Raw genomic sequence first — 19,920 nt, 5'->3', positions numbered from 1 at the left:
CCCTGTCTTCTCTAATAGAAACCCCCGATTTTTCCATGTTGCCTACATGTGAGAGAAAGAGAGGAGCTCTAAGTAAAATCTAAACTCTCCTCTGCCTAGAAATGCCGAAAATGATGCCCTTGCCTTTGCCAAGACCAACACCAAATATGGTGTCCAAATGTATTCAAAATGCGAAAAAAAGAGTTCAAGCATTTTAGTTGAAAGGAGGTGAAGTCGTGTTTTTGACTCCCTTGCTTTTCCTGTCCAAAACATCGAAAGAGGCTAACCTATGAAACGTTTTAAAATAAGTTAGAGCTTCGAAGGAGTGAAATCTTTTTATCCAAAAGATATTGTTGTCGTCCTTCAGAAACCCATAGAAAATATCGAAAGAGCGTGACATCTAGGAAGACCAAGGAAATAAAGTTCGAAAAAAGTATGAAGTCGATTCCTTTCGTGAGCATCGTCCTTATCCCCACCAAAACACTGAAATCGCATTTTTTCCACGAACCAGAAGAGTAGGAAAGTCTAAATTCAGCGAAGGCAAAAAGAAGTCGTTTTTCTTTCTTTTGTCGGTAATCTCTCATAACCCCATGAAAAACACCAAAACTGGTGTTGGATTTATTGTTTTAGGAATCGAAAGTAAAAACAACTTGGCCCATCATTTTTTTCTTTGCCCTTGTAAACGTTGATAAAAACACCAAAAGGAGTCAAAACAAAGTAAAAATCAAAACAAACAAAAGAAATAAATTCGGGGAAATAATATTACTGAATCTTAATCGATAGCTCTGATCTGAGTAATGCGAATATGCGAATCTTGACTTTTCTTGCTACCAAAAATGCTCCAACATAGAGCGATGAGGAAGGAGAGTGGCGGGTGGTCCTGGGAAGAAAGGCCAAGAGGAGGTTGAATACTCGAAGGAATCACTCGGCTGCTACGGCTGCAAACATGAGCGGCCCCCTTCTGTATGGCACCAAATATGCTTGTTTCCCGCCACCTCTCCCTAACTCATTTGATATCGCCAACAGCTCTGTAAGGAATGCTCGCAATTATAGAAAGATCCTGAATGATAGATGGTTAAGGTCGGAATATGTTGATTTTCCCCCATGCCGGTCAAATCCTCATTGGCAGGCGCACAGATTATCGCAGGGCAAACGCGGTAATCCTAGGGCTTATTCTAACCCTAACAGGAATTTTCTTCCTGCTCAACCAACTAATCCAAAAAAATATACATCGCCTCTGGTGGAAAGCACTTCTGATCAAGGTATTTTTCATGACAAGCAGAAAAATAAGAAGAGCATCAAGATACCTTCAAACCCTTTGCTTGAATACTGTGAATATTTTTCCAATAAGGGCATCATAGCATTCTGGAATGGGCAAAATCGGATCTTCGATGACACGAAAATATGGTGGAAAGAGGAATTCCCCAATCAGGTATGCATCACTAACCTAGGTTCAAACTATTTCCTCATTACCTGCGCAGACAATAATATTAAAAAAGCAATTTTGGAACTGAAGTAAAGCTGATACAAGGATATGTATTTCAGTGTTTTGATTGGATACCAAATTTTAATCCTAAAACCTTTCAGCCCAAGAAATCTATTAAATGGGTTAATATAGGTCCTCTGCCGGTAGAATTCCATTGCCCTAAAATTATGGAATTTTTACGTTCGCAATTAGGAGTCTTTATTGGGGTTGAAGGTCTGTATAAGGATTTGGCAAAAGACATTAAGCTTCTTATACAATTTGACACTGTAAATCCACAATTGGATACAATCGAGTTAATTACTGAGACGGGTGTTTGAATTCTAAACCCTTCCTTTTATGAGGGCAAAATTAACGCCTCTAATATTTTTCTAAGCAAACTCCATGATTGCGAACACGTCTCTGATAATGATGTCCCTATCTCAAACTCAGACAACAGGGGAAAATCGAACTTGAATTCTATAGATTATAAGTCGTCCTTTAGGACCCCCTCAAAGACTGACAGGGCAATTGAGAATCGAAGTAAGTCCCGATCTAAGAGAAGGAGCCTAAGAAGCCCCCAGACTAATAAAGCTCCATCTAAGTATCCTTATGAAACCCCCTCTCTAGCGCCAGTTAAGCCATTTCCCTCAACATGTAAGGATTTGGGTCATGAAAACTCCGATGTCAGGGTTTGTAGTACAAGCAAAAGTATCAACTCCTCTAAGAATAGGGATAAGAGGCTAGTGGTTTTGGATAGCAGAGCAGAATTGCAAAATCTGTTGATAGGAGCTGAGGAATTCAAAGCAGATGTGCAGGAGCAATTGGATTTATTGGAACAACATATAGAGCTAGATAAGAATATAACTAATAGCCCAGCTCTGGATGAGTTTGAAGATCCTAATTTTGGGACTCAATGTCTCTTTGATCAATTTACGGCTTTAGAAGAAGGTGAAGTTGTCTTGGTAGGAAATCAACTTCTTGAGGCTAAAGGTGGAGACTTAGATGCTAGCAAGTTGGGGCTAGGTTTTTGCCTAGAAGGAAAGACTAAACCTGATTGTGGTTCAACCCTGAAAAAGAGAGGTAGGAAATCTACAGCTAAGCTTAAAATATGGATGGGGAAGCTGTTGGGCAGGCTAAAATAACCTCGATTCTGAATGCAGGGAAGGGGAAGTACCTTCCCACCCAGCCATGAAGATCCTAACATGGAATGTTAGGGGCCTAAACGCACCTAACAAGCAATGCATTCTGAAGCGTTGCATCCTCACCTCAAAGGCAAAATTAACCTTAATCCAGGAGACCGAACTTAATCAATCCGAGATTGGAATTTTCCAAAATAAATTAGGCTACTTAGAGTGGGAAGCAATTCCTGCGACAGGAGCCTCAAGGGGTTTGGGTATCATCTAGGACCTTAAAAGGATTACAATCAAACGTATCGCTAGCAATAAGTTATGGATGTGTTTCTTTGTCAAGCACCTTAGTTGTAACATAAATACCCTCTTCAATATTTATGGTCCCATACCCACAAATGAGAACTAGTAGTGTGGCATGAAGTGGGTCAGTTGTTAACATCCCATCCGAAGTGGAACTGCTTTTTAGGGGGGGATTTCAATGCCATTTCTGATCTCTCAGAAAAATCGTGTGGCTTGAGAAGAGAACCCCAAGCTTTAATAGATTTCAGAAATTGATTCAACCTTCATTAAATGATGAATATTAGAACTGATAATGGCACCTTTACATGGAATAATAGAAGGCAGGGCTTCAGCCACATAGCGGAAAGACTAGATAGGTTCCTTTTTAGAGGAAATATCTTGGATTTCAACTATCTTTTCAAAGCCTCTATCCTTCCCTTCTCAAGCTCAGATCACTTCCCGGTCCAACTAATCATCGAAGAGTACTTAAAACCTAAGAGATGTCCCTTCAAATTTGAGAAAATGTGGATGAAAAATGAGTCCTTCTTGGAGAATGTTGAGAAATGGTGGAAAGAGGTTGAGGTTGTGGGGTCAAAGCTTTACTGTTTCGTTACTAAACTCAAATATATTAAAAGAAAACTTCTCCAATGGAACAAGGATTGGTTTGGTGATATCTTCGCTTCTAAGAAGGACATAGAATCCGCCTTGGCTCATCTAAATGATAAAGTCATTAAGGAAGGAATGGACCAAAATAGTTTCTTCTTAGAAAAAGAGTTACTCCGCAAGTATGAAGATATTCTGACAAAGGAGGAAAGCTTTTGGAGGCAGAAATACAAGGCTACTTGGATTTCTGAAGGTGCCCTGAATACTAAACTTTTCCATGCTACAGCAATATCCAGGAATAGGATTAATAAAATTGCCCACATTACTAAGTAATGAAATGCTCTTTGATCGGGTAGCTTAAACCAGCCTACTTAATAACATTCCCAAAATTAACAAAGATAGTCAAAACCACCTTTTAAACGGGAATTTCTCCAAGTAGGAGATAGAAGAGGCCTTATTTTAGCTTCATCTGGATAAGGCCCCTGGTCCAGATGGATTTCCTGCATGCTTCTTTCAGGTTTGTTGGCATTTTATAGGTGATGAGTTGGTAGAATCTTTAGAAGGAGCAAGACGATCTGGCAGATTCCTTATAGAAATAAATCACACCTTTTTAGCCCTCATTCCCAAAAAGGAGAAGGTGGACAGTATGAACGACCTTCTGCCTATTTCATTCTGTAATACTATCTACAAGGTCTTTTCAAAAGCGTTAGCCAACCGACTGAAGCCTTTGCTCCCAAACATTATATCAGAGGAGCAAACAGGGTTTGTTCCAGGTATCTCCATTTTTTATGGAGTTATCATAGCACAGGAGACTATACACTCTGTCCAGCACAGTCGTCAAGCCTCTATGCTCATGAAATTAGATATAAGAAAGGCATATGACATGGTAAACTGGAGATTCCTTTGCAAATGCTTAGAAGCTTTTGGTTTTAACAGAGCTTGGATTAATTTAATCTTTCAATGTATTTCAAGTCCCAAGGTTTCAGTATTAGTCAATGGAACGCCTGAAGGCTTCTTTGGAATATCGCGAGGTCTGAGGCAGGGTGACCCTTTATCTCCCTTTCTTTTCATCATCATGGCAGAGGCCCTAGGAAGGACCATTCCAAAAGTTTAGGAACTGGGTAACATCTCGGGGTTAAAAATCACCAGCAGTCTCCCTTCTGTCACCCATCAGCAATTCGCTCATGATACGTTATTGTTTGGGGAAAGCAGTCTGGTAGAAGCTAGAAATTTCAAGCTCATTTTAGACTAGTTCTCTAGAGTGTCAGGGCAAAAGGTCAATAAGGAGAAGTCAAACCTGATCTTCTTTAACACAAATGTGAAGTATGTAAAACTATTGCCAATATGTTAGGCTTTCAATTAGGATCTTTACCCTGCAAGTATTTAGGTCTCCCAGTGGATAAGGGTCAAAGGTCCTCCAATTTATGGGGACTATTTTAACCAAGCTCAATCAAAAACTCCAAAACTGAAAGGGCAAGTGGTTGTCAGCGGCAGGTAGAGTTATCATGTTACGATCAATACTCTCTGCCCTTCCCCAATATCAGATGTCTTGTCTCCCCTTGCCAATGGGAGTTAAACAAAAACTTGATCAAAAACTTAGAACCTTTTTGTTGGCAAGGGTTGGTAGATGAGAAGAAATTCGCACTAATAGCCTAGGAGAATCTTTGCCGGCCTAAAGAGAAAAGTGGACTAGGGCTTAGAAACCAGGCATTACAAAACAAGGCTCTAGGAGCCAAATTAGTATGGAAAATATATCAGGAACCTCATAGAAGGTGGGTGAAAGTCCTGACAAGCAAATACCTAGACTCTCGGGACCCCACTAGCATTTTCAGAACAATAAACACACCTAAAGGCTCTAGATTTTGGAACTTCATAGTCAATTGTAGGGATGTTCTCGCCCACGATCTTTCTTGGAATATGGGGAAAGGTGACCAAGCATTATTTTGGGATGACTCGTGGGGTGGTTACCCACCTGTACATAAGATTCTAAATGATCAGAAACTAAAAGATATTATGGAGACAAAAGTTGGTAAATTTGTGGTTGATTACATTGTCAGTCACCCGGTGGATCCAATGCTAGGTTGAAGGTGGAAATCACCTGATGACTTGGGTTTAGAAAAAGAAGATGGAAATAAACTTACAGAAATTCTAGACCAGAGGAAAATTACACTTAGCAATAAAGATGATGTTCTTATTTGGACCATTTCCACCATTGGAGATTACAAGGTCAAGGATGCGTATAACTCCCTCTGTAATAAACTCTTCCCTCACAAGACAGAACTATCTATCTCATTATGCTGGGACAAGCAATGTCTTCCGAAGGCAGACCTTTTCTTATGGACAGCAATGCAGAAGAGAATTTTGACTGCAGACTGGTTTAAGAAGTTGGGTTATGTTGGACCTAGTAGGTGCCCCCTTTGTCTCAATGCTGAAGAAATAGTGGACCATCTGCTTCCCAGTTATAATTTCGCCAACACATGTTGGCTGAATTTGATATACAAACTTGATTGGGCCACAGCTCTTCCCAACCATTTGGTAGAACTCTTGTTAAGTTGGCCAATCTATCTTGGGTCAACTCTTTATGGTCTATTATGGATCATCTCCCCATCGATCCTCTTGTGGGAAATATGGAAGGAAAGGAATAGAAGGAACTTTAAAGATAAGGCTATGCCTCCTGAACGACTTTGGAACAAAATTGAAGCATCTATTATCGAAGAAGCTAATGGCAAGTTAAATAGTGGTAACTACACCCATTTACCCTTAGGGATGAAAAAATTAGGAAAAACTGGCCTGGACTCATCATTCCCCCCTTTTATGGCCTTGGAGGTATCAAATCAGAACTTTTGAGAAAAACTTGTCAAGGATTTTCTGTGAGGCAATTCGGTGAGTTTGAAAACAAATATCCATCGGGGATATTTCAAATTCTTTTGATCTTGTCTTCCTTCTAATCGTTGCCCTCCAAGTTGCTTCATTTGCTTTCTATTAAATTCAATTTTCATGTTGTCCTCCTTATTGAGTTATTGATGTTGTCTTCCATTGATCTTGTTGAGTCCGTCATAGAGCAATGTTCTTCTTTTTCACTTACTTGAATATCTTCTCTCTTGCATTGTTGAGTCCTTTCATTCCATAGCAATCCACTTCCTTGTATGACTTGATCTCTCTCACGTTCTAAAGTCCTTTCTCCATCACTCGCCATTACTCAATACAATCGTTCCCGCAAAGAAAAAGAATACCTTAAATCATGAAAGTGAATGAAACCCTGATGTTAATAAAATGCAAGACTATTATGATAACAAAATGGAAGTTTAACCTTGCATTCCAAATGAAAAATTCTATAAGGATTTTCCATGGTCATCATTCAAGAACAACATCAATAACTCCCACAAACACATTATGGATATGATGTCTCAAATCTTGAAATGTTGGTGCTTGAATTCTGGAAATGATTTTCCAAATAATCCAATTGGAGATGAATATCCTTCATATCTGCATGTAGAAGACTTGCATTCTGCTCAAGGAATCACCTCCCTTCAACTCACAACGTCACCCTCCTTTTGTATTCATGTTCTTCAAGCTTGTTTGAATCTGATTTCTTTGCAATGAATTTTTACTTGTCTGCTGTGATGGAATTCTGCTCTGATTCTGATTAGAATTCACACCTCATCTGCTTTGCAATGAAATTCACCCTTTGTCTCTGCCTTGAATGGATCTGATTTGGAATTATGTGAACTAATTCTTCTTTATAGGCATTCTATGTAGCAATTCTTCTTCATGACAAGGGGTCAGCTATGAAGATGGTTCTTTATTTTCAAAATTTTGATCAAACACCTTTGGAGGGAAACTCACGTTTCCAGTCAAGGTCAGCCAAAGTTATGCATTTTTTTCTTCTTGTTAACTTGCAAACTTCATCCAACTTTAAGTCAAGTCAGCCCTCTTTCATTTTATTGTTTTTCCCCCTAGCTGGGTCGTCCTTCTTTGCATTCCACCTACTCCACATGTTTTGGAGGGCTATTCATACAAGTTAAGCGCTCACTTTTTTCCTCAATGTTGGCCAGGATTCTTGCTAATTCAAGAACTATTGGGCACAAATTCTAGGTGTTCCTGGACAGATAGGTGTGAATTCCATGTGGATAGGGACACTTGGGTGCATTTAGAGGTTGTCCATGGGCTTTAGGGTGCAATTACATGTTGTGCAAGGACATTAGGGTGCAAATGAGGGGTGGACAAGGACTGTCCAGCGCATTTTTCAGGTAGACGAGGGCTGTCCAAGTGCATTTTCACCTTGTGCACGGATTTTTGCATGAAATCCCCATCTAAGTCTTGGATTTTTTGAAGAAATCCAAGAGGATTTGAGCATACTAAACAAAGATTTTTCCATTTTTTCCATGTTAATGAAATGCAAGACTATTATGATAAAAAAAAAATGGAAGTTTAAGCTTGCATTCCAAATGAAGAATTCTAAAAGGATTTTCCATAGTAATCATTCAAGAACAACATAAATGACTCTCACAAACACATTGTGGATATGATGTCTCAAATCTTGAAATGTTGGTGCTTGAAAATTCTGGAAATAATCCAATTGGAGATGAAAATCCTTCAAATCTGCATGTAGAAAGCTTGCATTCTGCTCAAGGAATCACCTCCCTTCAACTCACAACGTCACCCTCCTCTTGCATCTAAGTTCTTCAAGCTTGTTTGAATCTGATTTCTTTGCAATGAATTTTCACTTGTCTGTTGTGATGAAATTCCGCTCTGATTCTGATTGGAATTCACACCTCATCTGCTTTGCAATGAAATTCTCCCTTTGTCTCCGCCTTAAGTGGATCTGATTTGGAATTATGTGAACTGATTCTTCTTTATAGGCGTTCTATCTAGCAATTCTTCTTCATGACAAGCGGTCGGCTATGAAGATGGTTCCTTATTTTCAAAATTTTGATTAAACTCCTTTGGAGGGAAACTCGCATTTCCAATCAAGGTTGGCCAAGGTTATCCGTTTTTTTCTTGTTGTCAACTTGCAAATTTCATCCAACTTTAATTCAAGTTGGCCCTCTTTGATTTTCATTGTTTCCCCCCTAGCCGAGTCAGCCTTATTTCCATTCCACCTAGACTTCTTCGGAGCGCTCTCTGAGACCTTAGTGACTTTCCTCTTGCCCTCGGAACTAGAACCCTCCATATTTGAGTCCTTCAAGCCTTTTGAAATTCAAAAATTTTGCAGTTTAATTCCGCTTCAATCTCTCTGTTTGCTTAAGTCTTCTATGCAAATTCCTTATACCAGCTTCTATATATAGATTCAATACACCAGGAGCATTTACTCAATTGAAATGGTGTTGTGATTCGCCTCGTGTAAGCACAGAGCTATCCGTTGCCTGTATTTAATAATGGCAGGTGGATTTGTTGAGATCAAATTTTGCAACGGCTAGTCGTCATAACTCCTCCCGATAATTCAATCATTTTGCGCCACCCATCCTTTTGATTGGCACAGGTCTCACCGATCACTCCATCGGGTATCGGTGTAGCTCATATGTAATAATTTCGATGGTTATAACTTCCCCGATGGCTCCGTCTTCTAGCTAAGCTTTTACCTTTACCTTTATATCTCATCAGTGTAGGTCACTCCGATATACCCTCCTATTCCTCTATGGCATTTTGTCCATCAGGTATTGGCATAACTCCAAATACGCTCCTCCGATGGTTTAAGTTATCCCGATGAGTCCTCCCTCATAGTCCGTATCTTGTTTGTTACAGCTGGTCATCTTATCGGGTATCGGAACAACCCATTTTATGTTTCTCCGATGACCTGATGTCATCACCTTCGCACTTGCATACCCTTTTACTCCTTCGATCTATCGGCATATGTTTTCCCGATGAGATCTCCTTGTTCACACCTATCTCTGCTTTCTCATCGGGTATCGGTGTAACGAAAAATGTCTCCTCCCGATGAGGCGATGATATCTCAATGACTTCGTCTTTGATCGGTGTAACTCATCTTGATCAAGTCTCCTTCTCCGTGCCCGGCTTGTCTTCCTCATCGGGTATCAGCATAACCTAGAACACCTTTCACCGATGGTTTAAGTTACCCCGATGACTTAGTATTTTTCTCCTTTTGGTATCACCTCATCAGAGTAAGTTATGTCGATAGCACCGCCTTCGCCACCTAGCCCATCAAGTATCGGGGTAGTGCAAGATGACACTTTCCGATGACCCGATGACATTGCCGACGTCTACTTCGCATTCTCCTTCATCGATGTAGTGGTCTTATAAGCAATCTTGCAAATTCGCTCTTGATTAGGAGCACATGAAGTAGAGTTCGTTTCATAGCCTTTACACTTGAAATTCGCTCCTGAAGGCCAGCACATGATGTTCGCTTTCAACTCAAAATCGGATCTGTTCAAGATAAAGACTCGCATATCTTCCTTGGGCATATGAAAGAAATTCGCTTCCACTTAAGAATTCATGAAGTAAAAAAAATTCGCCCCACTCAGCAAGCTTTTATCAAATTCGCTCTCCTTGACTAGCACATGAAGTACGCTCCCATAGGTTTGAAGATGAAGTATGCTCTTCATGCGCAAGACATGAAGTTCGCTCCATTTGCTCAACTCTTGAAGTCTCTCCATTTCTTCAACTCATGAAGTCGCTCTACTTGCCTTGTGCATGAAGTTAGTCCTAAATCCTTTCATTATCACTTTGACTCCAAAATCACTTTTCCCAAGCATTGAATCAGCTCAAAGCAATGTTCTTATAAACAATATAGCAAAATCGCTCTTGATCTCTTGCACATGAAATTTCGCTCTTATATGCTTGAAGGTGAAGTTCGAAGTTCGCTATTGTATCATGAATCTTGAAGTCCGCTGCCCTAGGTAAGTTCATGAAGTTCGCTCATCTATGTGGATTCATGAAGTTCAGCATAGAATTCGCTCATGTATGCCAACACATGAAGTTCGCTCTGGGAGTGCTGCTTATGAAGTTCGCTCCTGTTCCTCAAGACATGAAGTGAATTTCAATCTCCTCCTTGAATTCATGAAATTCCAGCTTTAAGTGTTTAAACCATTCCACATGAAAAAACTGTCAATTTGGTCTATAAGAAGGCCTAGGGAGAAATTTCGTTCCAAGTGGGGGCAAAGGACAGAACCTTGAAGAAATTTTCTCCAATTGGGGAGCACAGGACAGGTCCTAAGCAAATTTGTTGTTGGTAAACTATGATGCACTTGCTCGTTCTTCTTCATTATTCCATGAACTTCCTTTTGCTTTTGTATCAAACTCCAACTCTGTTTAAGGTGGTGAATCTCCTGCAGTCAGCTCTGTAAGTGCATAGTAATGGTCTGATCCACCCTCGAATCTTGATATTGTCCCATTCCCAAATGTGGATATTGATGTGTGAGTCTTCCTTGAATTTGATTTGCCTTGGAGTGTAGTCTTTGAACTTCCTAATGAAATCATCTCTTTATCAGCTTTCGGTCCTCCTATCAAAACTTGAAAGACGCATAATGAATCAAGAATCATGCAAATAAAACAATCCTTCACACCCCTAATGCATCATTAATTGTGCTTTCAAAGATCAATTCAAATCTGGGAAATAACAATCTACTGATGGAATTAATTCTTGAAATCAGTTCTGATCTGAATTTTGATCCTCAAATTTGTAGCTCTGCTTCCCTGTCTGCTGCAATTCGCTGTCTTCAGATTAATGCCTTGGAATGAGGATGGATCTCTTCTTATATAGACGGTGGATGTTAAAGGGTCTGTTTTACTCTATCTCCATTAAAGTGACACATCTTCATTCAGAGGCCAGCTCCTCATTTTTTTGTTGCCACACCTTGCAAGGACTGATGAGGTGGATACTTTATCTTTTAAAATTCCTAAAACAACCTTTTCTTTCATTCAAAATTTCCGGTGGGGCCCACGCAATGCCAAAAATTCTAAATTCCCAATCCAAAAGTTAGTGGGTCCCAGCAAAGAGTCCTTTAAAAACTAATTTAATTCTCTGTTTTGAGTTTAAAGTGGGGCCCAAAATGTGATGTGGCAAGGATGGATAAAGAAATGTGAAGTGCTGTGGGGGAAGGGAAGAGTGGTAGGGGAAATGCCACGTGAGGAAGGGAAGGAGAGGATGTTTGGGAAAAGGGAGACATAAGGGGTATGGATGATGAAGGTAGGAAATACGTGGGGTGAGGAGGTTTAGGATGTGGGAGGTAAAAGGGGTTGGTGAAAGGAGTTACGATATATGGGGAGTAAAATGCAACGGGAGGTATAAGGGGTAATAAAAGGGTAAGGGGGTAAGGTGGTAGTTAAGGGAAAAGGTGGGAAATGGAAGGTGGGTTAGTATAGGACAGGGGTAGGAGGTAGAGTGGTAGGTAAGGGAAAGGGTAGGCTAAGGGAAGTAGAAGGGTAAGGGGGTGTGAGATGGAGGGTAGAGGATGTAGGTGTGAGTGTAGGTGAAGGGTAGGGAGGTATAGGTAAATGTAAATGTAGGGGAAGGGTGGTGGATGAGTATGCTAGGATGGGAAGAGGGTTAGGTAGGTGAGGGTATAGGTGAAGGTAGGGAGGTGAATGAGATGGAAGGGGTAATGGAGGTAAAGGTAGTGGTAGTGGTAGTGGTAGTGGTAGGGGTAGGGGTAGAAGTAGGGGTAGGTTAAGGATGTGGGATGGAAGTTAGGAAATATAAGGTAGGTTATGTAGGTGAGGTAGGTTAGGATATGGGGATGGGTGGAAGGAAGGATAGATGGAGTATAGAAAGGTAGGTGGGTAGAGGATATTGAGTGAAATGGAGGGCAGCGAGGAGAAGTGAAAATGGTGGTGGCGACAGTGAGGAATGGAAATGGGAGTGATCGGGTTTGGGCGCCCACTGACAGGACTAGGAGAAGTGGAAGGGATTATGCCTTGGCTGGGCAAAGGGAGTGTTGAGCCTCACTTCATCTTCAAGAGAGAGACTTGATCAGCTCCTGAGCAACTACAAACAAAAGGTTAATAGCAAAGACTCGACAACAACCAACAACTAACCTAGAAAGCGAAAAAGTAGGGGTCCCCATTTGCGATGGGGCGATGTGTGAATACCTCACAACAGGTGCCATCATTAACCTACTGTCAATAATTTCTGCTACTATATGAGATCAGAAATATATATTGATTGCCTTGCAATCTGTTCAGTAAGTTTACAATAAATACCCACTACAGTTTGGCTCACCTGCCTTTAATTATCTCTTGACAGTTGAGTAAATATCATTATATATCTACCTATTGAAACATCAAGAAAACAACATCCAGTCACATACTTGCTAAACTGAAACAAAAACAGTATGCAAACAAACTATTTGACATAATGTCTGTGAAAGAAAGGTGAAAAAAAATTGGTTCAAATTAGCACAGGAACTTTGAAATTTCCTCGCAAATTTAAAAGTGTTCCAACAGAAACAAGTGTTACAATAAGCTCAATTACAATCCTAGAATAAAATAGCCACCAATTGGATAAGAGGGTTTTCGTCCTCAAATCCACAATCGAACCAAGAGAGTTGTCCTCCTCCAGATTTCGCAGCCAATGATTTTTGTCCTTGAGTATTCCAATTTCAAAATTGAATTCAAAACAATGACAAAATGGATTCTAACTTTGGGGGGGGGGCTTACCTCTCCTATATAGGCACCATCTTTTGGGACCTTTATTAATCTTCACTTCTCCCTCTAAATGATTTTTAAGAAGTATATTTAAATAAAGTAATACATAGGCCTTATAACGTCTCATTAAGGCAGCCATTATAATAACACTTAAATCGCCCATTTGAAAAGATAGTTGGGGCCAAATTGCAATGCTATTATGAACGTATTTCCCTTATTTTATCACTTAGCCTATGGGAAATAGAAATAGGCTATGGGTCTTCAATTAAATGCTTCATTCTTGAGAAGGGGACATGACAAGTGTGTAAATAGTCGGCTTTAAAATTGAAAGCAATTGCCAATGTTATAACATGACAATAGATGATAGACAATAGACAAACTTCACCAATATTAATACAATCTGCGCACAGATACATTTATGCAAAAACATCATGATTGATCACCAATCAAGAAAACAAATTAAGCCAATATAAATTAACCTTCACCAAAACCATGAATATTATCCAAATATCTTCACTGGTTTCTTTATGTCTTTTTTTAGCTCATTCTAGTACAAATATTCCATCCCTTGAAGACAAACGCTTACTGAGATTGTGCATCCTCTTGTTTTGACTTTATTTTGGTAGAGATGACAATGATGGCAACTTATTGCTTCTATTTAGATAATGCTTCACTGGAATGTGCATGCTTTAATACTATATTAAAATTTGCAAGCACAAATATTACAACTCAGAGATAACACCAAATATGTAAAATAATTTCATTAAGAAAAGATTTTACATTGCATTGTCTTTATTTAAGCTTCTTCCCATCTACCACGCTACAACTACTTCACAAGTGATTCCCACACAAAACTAACCTAAACTACTACACCTGACAATATTATTAAATAGTAGAAAAAGCTAGCATGATTATTTATTTATAAACTAAGTTGTCGGGTCTAGTACGCATCCTAATTCAGGTTTGTGGATCCAGTTCATCGGTTTGGCTAAAAAAAAAATTTAAGTTGGGTTTGTTTTTACAAAAAACATGTAAAGGTCAGATATATATGCAGCCTAGAAGCATGAATTAGGATTAGAATATCACAGCATCATATAAACAACAAAAACACCATAGACTTGAATGTCATTTAAAACATACATGTTAAATATTCATAGTTCAAACTTCAAGTTAAATTTTAAAATAATAATATCAAGTTCAACAATTACTTTTAACTTATAAATTTTTAACCATCAAATGGCTTTTTTAAATCATAAATATCATCATCAGCATTGACATTAGATGATGTATGAACATTAGATGACACTGCCAATCCCACTTGCACTAAGAGTGTGTTGGACCTGCTGGACACACTCCCAGGCTGAGTAAAGTGTTAGAGAACGGCATACACAAACAAAAACATAACGAAGAAATTTTCCACTGCATCTTCAACAAGGCAAACCATGTATCACCACCGACAGCAACTTCCTTGATCATTTGCATTTGGCACTCTCTAACCAAGAATAACATAGACCACAGCTACAAGCAATCATCCAGCAAAAAAGAATCAAAAAGATATTTATCTTCCAACTTTTCCCGTTCTACATAAAATAATTCAAAATTTCCAGCAGACCTGGATAAATCCCCAAAGGTCAAATTGAGGCACATTTACACCCCGCCTGCTTCCTTGAGAAATTTAGGATCTCCAACAGACCAAATCTTTTCCAGATTCTATCTGGTTAGCCTAAATTAATAACCAATAGTTCATCTGCATTCACTTATTTTAGAGACTAAGGGAGGAATATATCCCTAAGTAGACTAGACATTCATCTTTTCCACTTCACACGATGTACTATTTGTTTCAGCTTTTTTAAATGTTCATCTTAACATCTAAAGCTAATATCCATGCATGCATCATATGCACATGAAAGAATTCTATTCCCTAGGAACACAAACTTCATAGATCTCGATGGGAAGATAGATAAGTAAATCTAAGGGTTTCCACAAATTACCCAAAAAACTTTTTATACGTCACCAAATGTTTGAGATCCGTCAGTTATGACTTTTGAAGGCTTGCAATTGTCGCTTCATGATGCTGATACTTATATGGAACTTAAATTTCTTAATGTGCTTGTAGCCCTTACGTATTTGTCAGTTTATTTATAAATTTGACTTATGTTGCTAATATCTCATTGCAAGCCTCCCAATATCATTTAACATAATATAAAGCTTTGTATACACGCACCACATTTAGATTATGGCGGCTACACTGAAAATAAACGCAGACATCATCAATTCCACGATCCACCATTGTCCGATCTGTTAGATCATAGCAGAAACATTTGTTAGCAGTAGCACTATGCACAGAACTGCTTAAAAAGAGAGCATTATGTAGTTCCAGCTCCCTAAGAAGTGAGAACCAAGAGGTGTACAATTAATAATTATCATATCTTTTACTTGCAAAACATCAAAGATAACATTGCCACAGAGATGCACTGTTGAATTGTAAAATCCTTCATTATTATCACTTCAAAGGTAACATTATTGTCTTCATCTTGGATGCAAGAATATATATTTGTGAATGATTAAAGATGTTTTAGGCATAAAAATAATACAATAAGTGAGAAAATTAAATATTTAATTTTCATTTTAGATCATTTACGTTCATTAAACTGACAGCCTTCCACACTCATGAAACAAGCAATTAAAAATTTGATGTCAACATTTAAAGGATAACAAAGATTCTTGAACAAAGCAAAATGCACCAACCATGAAAAATTGCAGGATCTGTGTAATAGATATCCCTCTTAGAAGCATGTTTGTTTTCTTGCAGCAACTCCTGAATAATTTGGAGTATCCTCAGCATTGCAACTTGCATCAGATAAGATTCAAAGTAATCCTGTAAGTGCTAAGTCCCAGCTTACTTCAAAAAGCAACAGAACACAAGCCAGTTGTTTTATGATTGGCTACAACACTGAATGGGTGGCATTTGAGATGTAAATATTCAGCAAGCAAAAAATAAGATGGCACATACCCAGCCTACAAGCTGCTGCCTTTGTTTCCATGGTTATGACCTCCTTGTATATTACTGCCATTGGTTTACAGGAGCTGTTTCAGAGAAAGAAACTTTCTTAGATTTGTGAATGATAGACACTACATATCTGAATTATATACTGATTGAATGCTTCAATTGTAATGCATACAGATTTTTTTTTAGTTCTTAACCTGCACAATTATTTTGCTGATTCTCTCTCCTAGGCTGCACTAAACATCTCTACTAAAGAAGAATTTACAAATTTTGTCTGACAACAGAAAACACATATAAACATGTGCAGCCAAAATATAAATATAATAATGAAAGTGATATGTCTATTCTACTTGACCAAAAACCCAAGGGAGTATTGAATATAGGTACACATAAATGTGAAATTTGAAAATGTTCTCCCAAATAGATATTCTTGCTTATTCCAACAAAATATCCACAAATTCCAGACAAAAAGATAATAAAGGAATATATTTTAACTCAATTTCATGCATAACATCATTAGGAAAGCCTGCATGAAATCGTGAAGAGAGATTTTGTTCTGTATATGTTGCCATTGTTATACACAATCATCAATAAGCAACTATTTAATAAAAGAACAAATATATGACAAACAATTGTAAATGAGCAATCGGCAAAGCAGAAGGATAGAAAAGAGGATCAGGGGTTATTTGAACCCTAATGAAACAATTGAGAAGCAGAGGTGCAAAGGAGGATCAGACACTCAAACCCTATTAAACGGATAGATTGAGTAGCGAAGAAGGAATGCAGGGAAGAACACCCAATAATTCAAATAGAAGATACAATTCTGAATCCAGAGGCAAGCAGATTAAATTTCTAGCAAAAGATTTTTTCCTTGTCATCTTCCAAAGCGTAGAAGACAAAAATCAGATTTTTCATGGGGTAAAATGTTACTTTCAAGATGTAGTCATGCACCTTTCTCCATGGACACCCCATGTCAATCTCGAAATTCAAATAAACTGATATTTGAAGTCCCAGATCAGCTCCCATGTGAAATTTGAAAGGAAGAACTTCAAAAATTATATGAAAATAAATTAGCGAATTCGTCCGCATTCCAAAAGCAGCATCAAGACAAAGTTATCCACATATGTTAAAATATTTGTTCAAATGACCACAAGAATGTTGTCTCCTTCTCAAGAACAAAGGAACTAATCAAAGATCTGTAGCCTATTTTTATTTCCTACGGGCTCAGGGGTAAACTAAGGGATATAATAGTAATATTTTAAGTTGAGCACATAATCATTCAAGCATTTTTTTTCTCTTTTTGCTTCTTTGCTAGAGTTTCTTGTCCATATGAGTTTGATGACAAAGGTCATGTAATTTTAAAGAAATTCAGGTATATATTGTAATTTCTTGCCATTTTTTACAATCAAAGTCTTCTACATGCTTCCATTGTTGTCCTTTGCTACTTTTCTTACCTCTATAACAAAGAAATTAAGGTTTACTTCCTTTGCTGACCTCTCTTGGCAATTTATTTGATAACAAAAGAATTAATCGAAGATCTGTAACCTATTTTTATTTCCTATAGGCTAAGGGGTAAAATAAGAGAAATAATAACAGTATTTTAAGTTGGGCCCGTCCACTTTATTTTATCATAGGGCCTAAAAACTTTATTTTATTGTAGGACCTAACCACTTTATTATACTATAGGGCCTATATAAAAAAGGTTTTTACATTTAATTCACTATGCAATTCAAAAAGTGCTTTCAAACACGATATAATTTTTAAAATATTTTAAATGCATGCAGGAAAAGTATATTCAAATAGACGGCCCAAAAAGGCAACTTAAAAAAAATTGCATTTCCCAAAGCAAATCATCAATTTTGTCATCTTATTTTTCCTTTCATTTTGGAGACTGAAGCATTTAACGACGAAAACCCATGGTATAAGAGATTCAAAGGATGAAAAAAGAGGTTTCCATATTTAGATTTGAGGACAAAAAGCCTCTTGTTTGTGAGAGATGATTCCATCCACGGATCACATTTGAAAATTTGATTGTAAAGGATTGTATCGATTGAGTATTGCAATAAAATCCACCCAATATCGTCGCCACATCAATCTGCCAAAATCTAGAGGGTTTGATCCATTGTTCCAGTTATAATGTTGCTAGTTTAGGGGTTTTTGTAGCACTAATCTTTTGTTCTAAACATATTGTTACTATCAATACCATTTCCAGCATTAAACCCAACTTGTTACAAAAAAAATGGTACTAATAAACAATTTGCTTTGTCCTTGCATGGAAGGTCATATTCTTCACCAAACATATGGCTCTCTAACTATCACAGTAAATAGTGATCAACCCTGGATCAAACCCAACATCTAAAGATTCTAAACACAATCTCTTAAGCCAAATGCCTTCCTTACAAGCATAAGTAGTGTTGAGGCGGGAAATTGTATCACTACTCTTTCGGTCAACACAGAATAGAATGTTAAGTATCCTATCCTCTCTTATATAAGGAAATCCCTAATGTTGTTCTAGTTGATCAAAGGGGATAACCTCAAGGTTACAACTGTCAGGTCTTGATGGCTTAGGATAACTCAGTGATGATATGTTTTGTTGGTAAACAGAAGGGGGACTTACGAATGCGGCAAGTTGGCCTGCATCTAATGATGCCTTACATCTCAAGCTGGGGAAAATATAAGCAAAAAAGATAGGGTATAGGAGTCCTAAGTACAGTGATGGTAACAGTTGGTGCTACGGGTAGACAGATTTCCATAAACTAACCCCTGCTTCGCCAAAGATATACTCACAATTTCACAAGGATAGTGCAAGCTCCAAGGGAATGAAGGATTTTCAGACTCGAGGTACTCATTCAGGCACCCAATTCTAGCACAGCCCCAGACAAACACCTACAATTGAACTAAGCACATTTTTGGGTTCAGACTAACCATACACAAAGATTTACAATCAGCAAGCCTCGAATGGTATGAACCTAAAATCAGATCAGATACCCACACATTTCACCATTAGAATCATTGAACATTAACTAGCCAATCTGATGAAAAGAAACCATGCAAACAGAAAAAAACAAGATGACAAACACCATACTTCAATGTTTATTGACTTGTTCCAACTACCATTACAACAATCTTTGTCGAGCAGTCCTATTCTACTCCTAATATACTAAATCCTAAAAATCTAACTATCTAACATCTAACTTATCTAAATCTTCTAACCCTTTACAAAAGAGAGGCACTAGCCTTTTATAGATTTTATATTCAGGATCAAGGGCCAAGATTTAAACCATCCAATGGCTGAGATCTGCCTTCTAGAAGCTTGGCAGCTTTAACCCATGCCTATAGCAACTTCCATAACTTCCCAATTGCCACTTTCAACCACTTTCTCAACTACCAGCAACTGTTTGACATCAATTTTACAAATCGGGTAGTTGGGAAATAACTAACATGGGTCCCCCTTGTTTTAAATTGCATTATTGTGGCCCACAAGTAGCCATTTTACAAAAAGGCCATTCTGTTTTTACAATAAAACTGATTTTTAGGATTTTTCAGTTTTGCATTTCTGAGCATTCACCAGCCTGCAATCTTGTTGGTGGTGGTGGTATCTCTCTTCTGGCTGCATTGCTCGTCCTCCGTTGGCTCTGCAGCACACTCTCTGGTCGTCATTTGATCTTGCGCAGACGATTGCTTCCAGCTTGATGGCAATTGCATCTTTAATCTACGTTTTAGGTTTCCCCTTGGCTCCTTGCAGCGACATCGATCTACAAAAGCAAGTTCAACTTAAATCAATCACCTTGGAATATTTAAGTAATTGGAGCTAATTCATGTGCATAGTCATAATCCAATAAACAAAATGCCCC

The 19,920-nt window shown here is 38.2% G+C and overlaps 1 protein-coding gene across 11 annotated transcripts in view; it reads right to left on the bottom strand.

The window, feature by feature from the left end:
- LOC131067535 (meiotic recombination protein SPO11-1) overlaps positions 1-19,920 on the bottom strand; it is a 195,499-nt gene that overhangs the window by 152,878 nt on the left and 22,701 nt on the right. For all 11 annotated transcript variants that reach the window (XR_009111829.2, XR_009359073.1, XR_009111831.2 and 8 more), the window contains 3 exons: positions 16,073-16,146; positions 15,808-15,909; positions 15,284-15,357 (listed from right to left, as the gene is read on the bottom strand). Coding sequence is in view for 5 of the 11 variants with exons in the window: in XM_058002577.2 (XP_057858560.1) it covers positions 15,284-15,357; positions 15,808-15,909; positions 16,073-16,146 (250 nt within the window). In the remaining 6 variants the exon portion in view is untranslated. The remainder of the gene's footprint in view (positions 1-15,283; positions 15,358-15,807; positions 15,910-16,072; positions 16,147-19,920) is intronic.

This window comes from Cryptomeria japonica, chromosome 10 (assembly GCF_030272615.1).
Source record: "Cryptomeria japonica chromosome 10, Sugi_1.0, whole genome shotgun sequence".
Classification (NCBI taxonomy): Eukaryota; Viridiplantae; Streptophyta; class Pinopsida; order Cupressales; family Cupressaceae; genus Cryptomeria; species Cryptomeria japonica.
The sequence above is the reverse complement of the archived record's forward strand: the minus strand, read 5'-3'. Positions and strand labels throughout refer to the sequence as shown.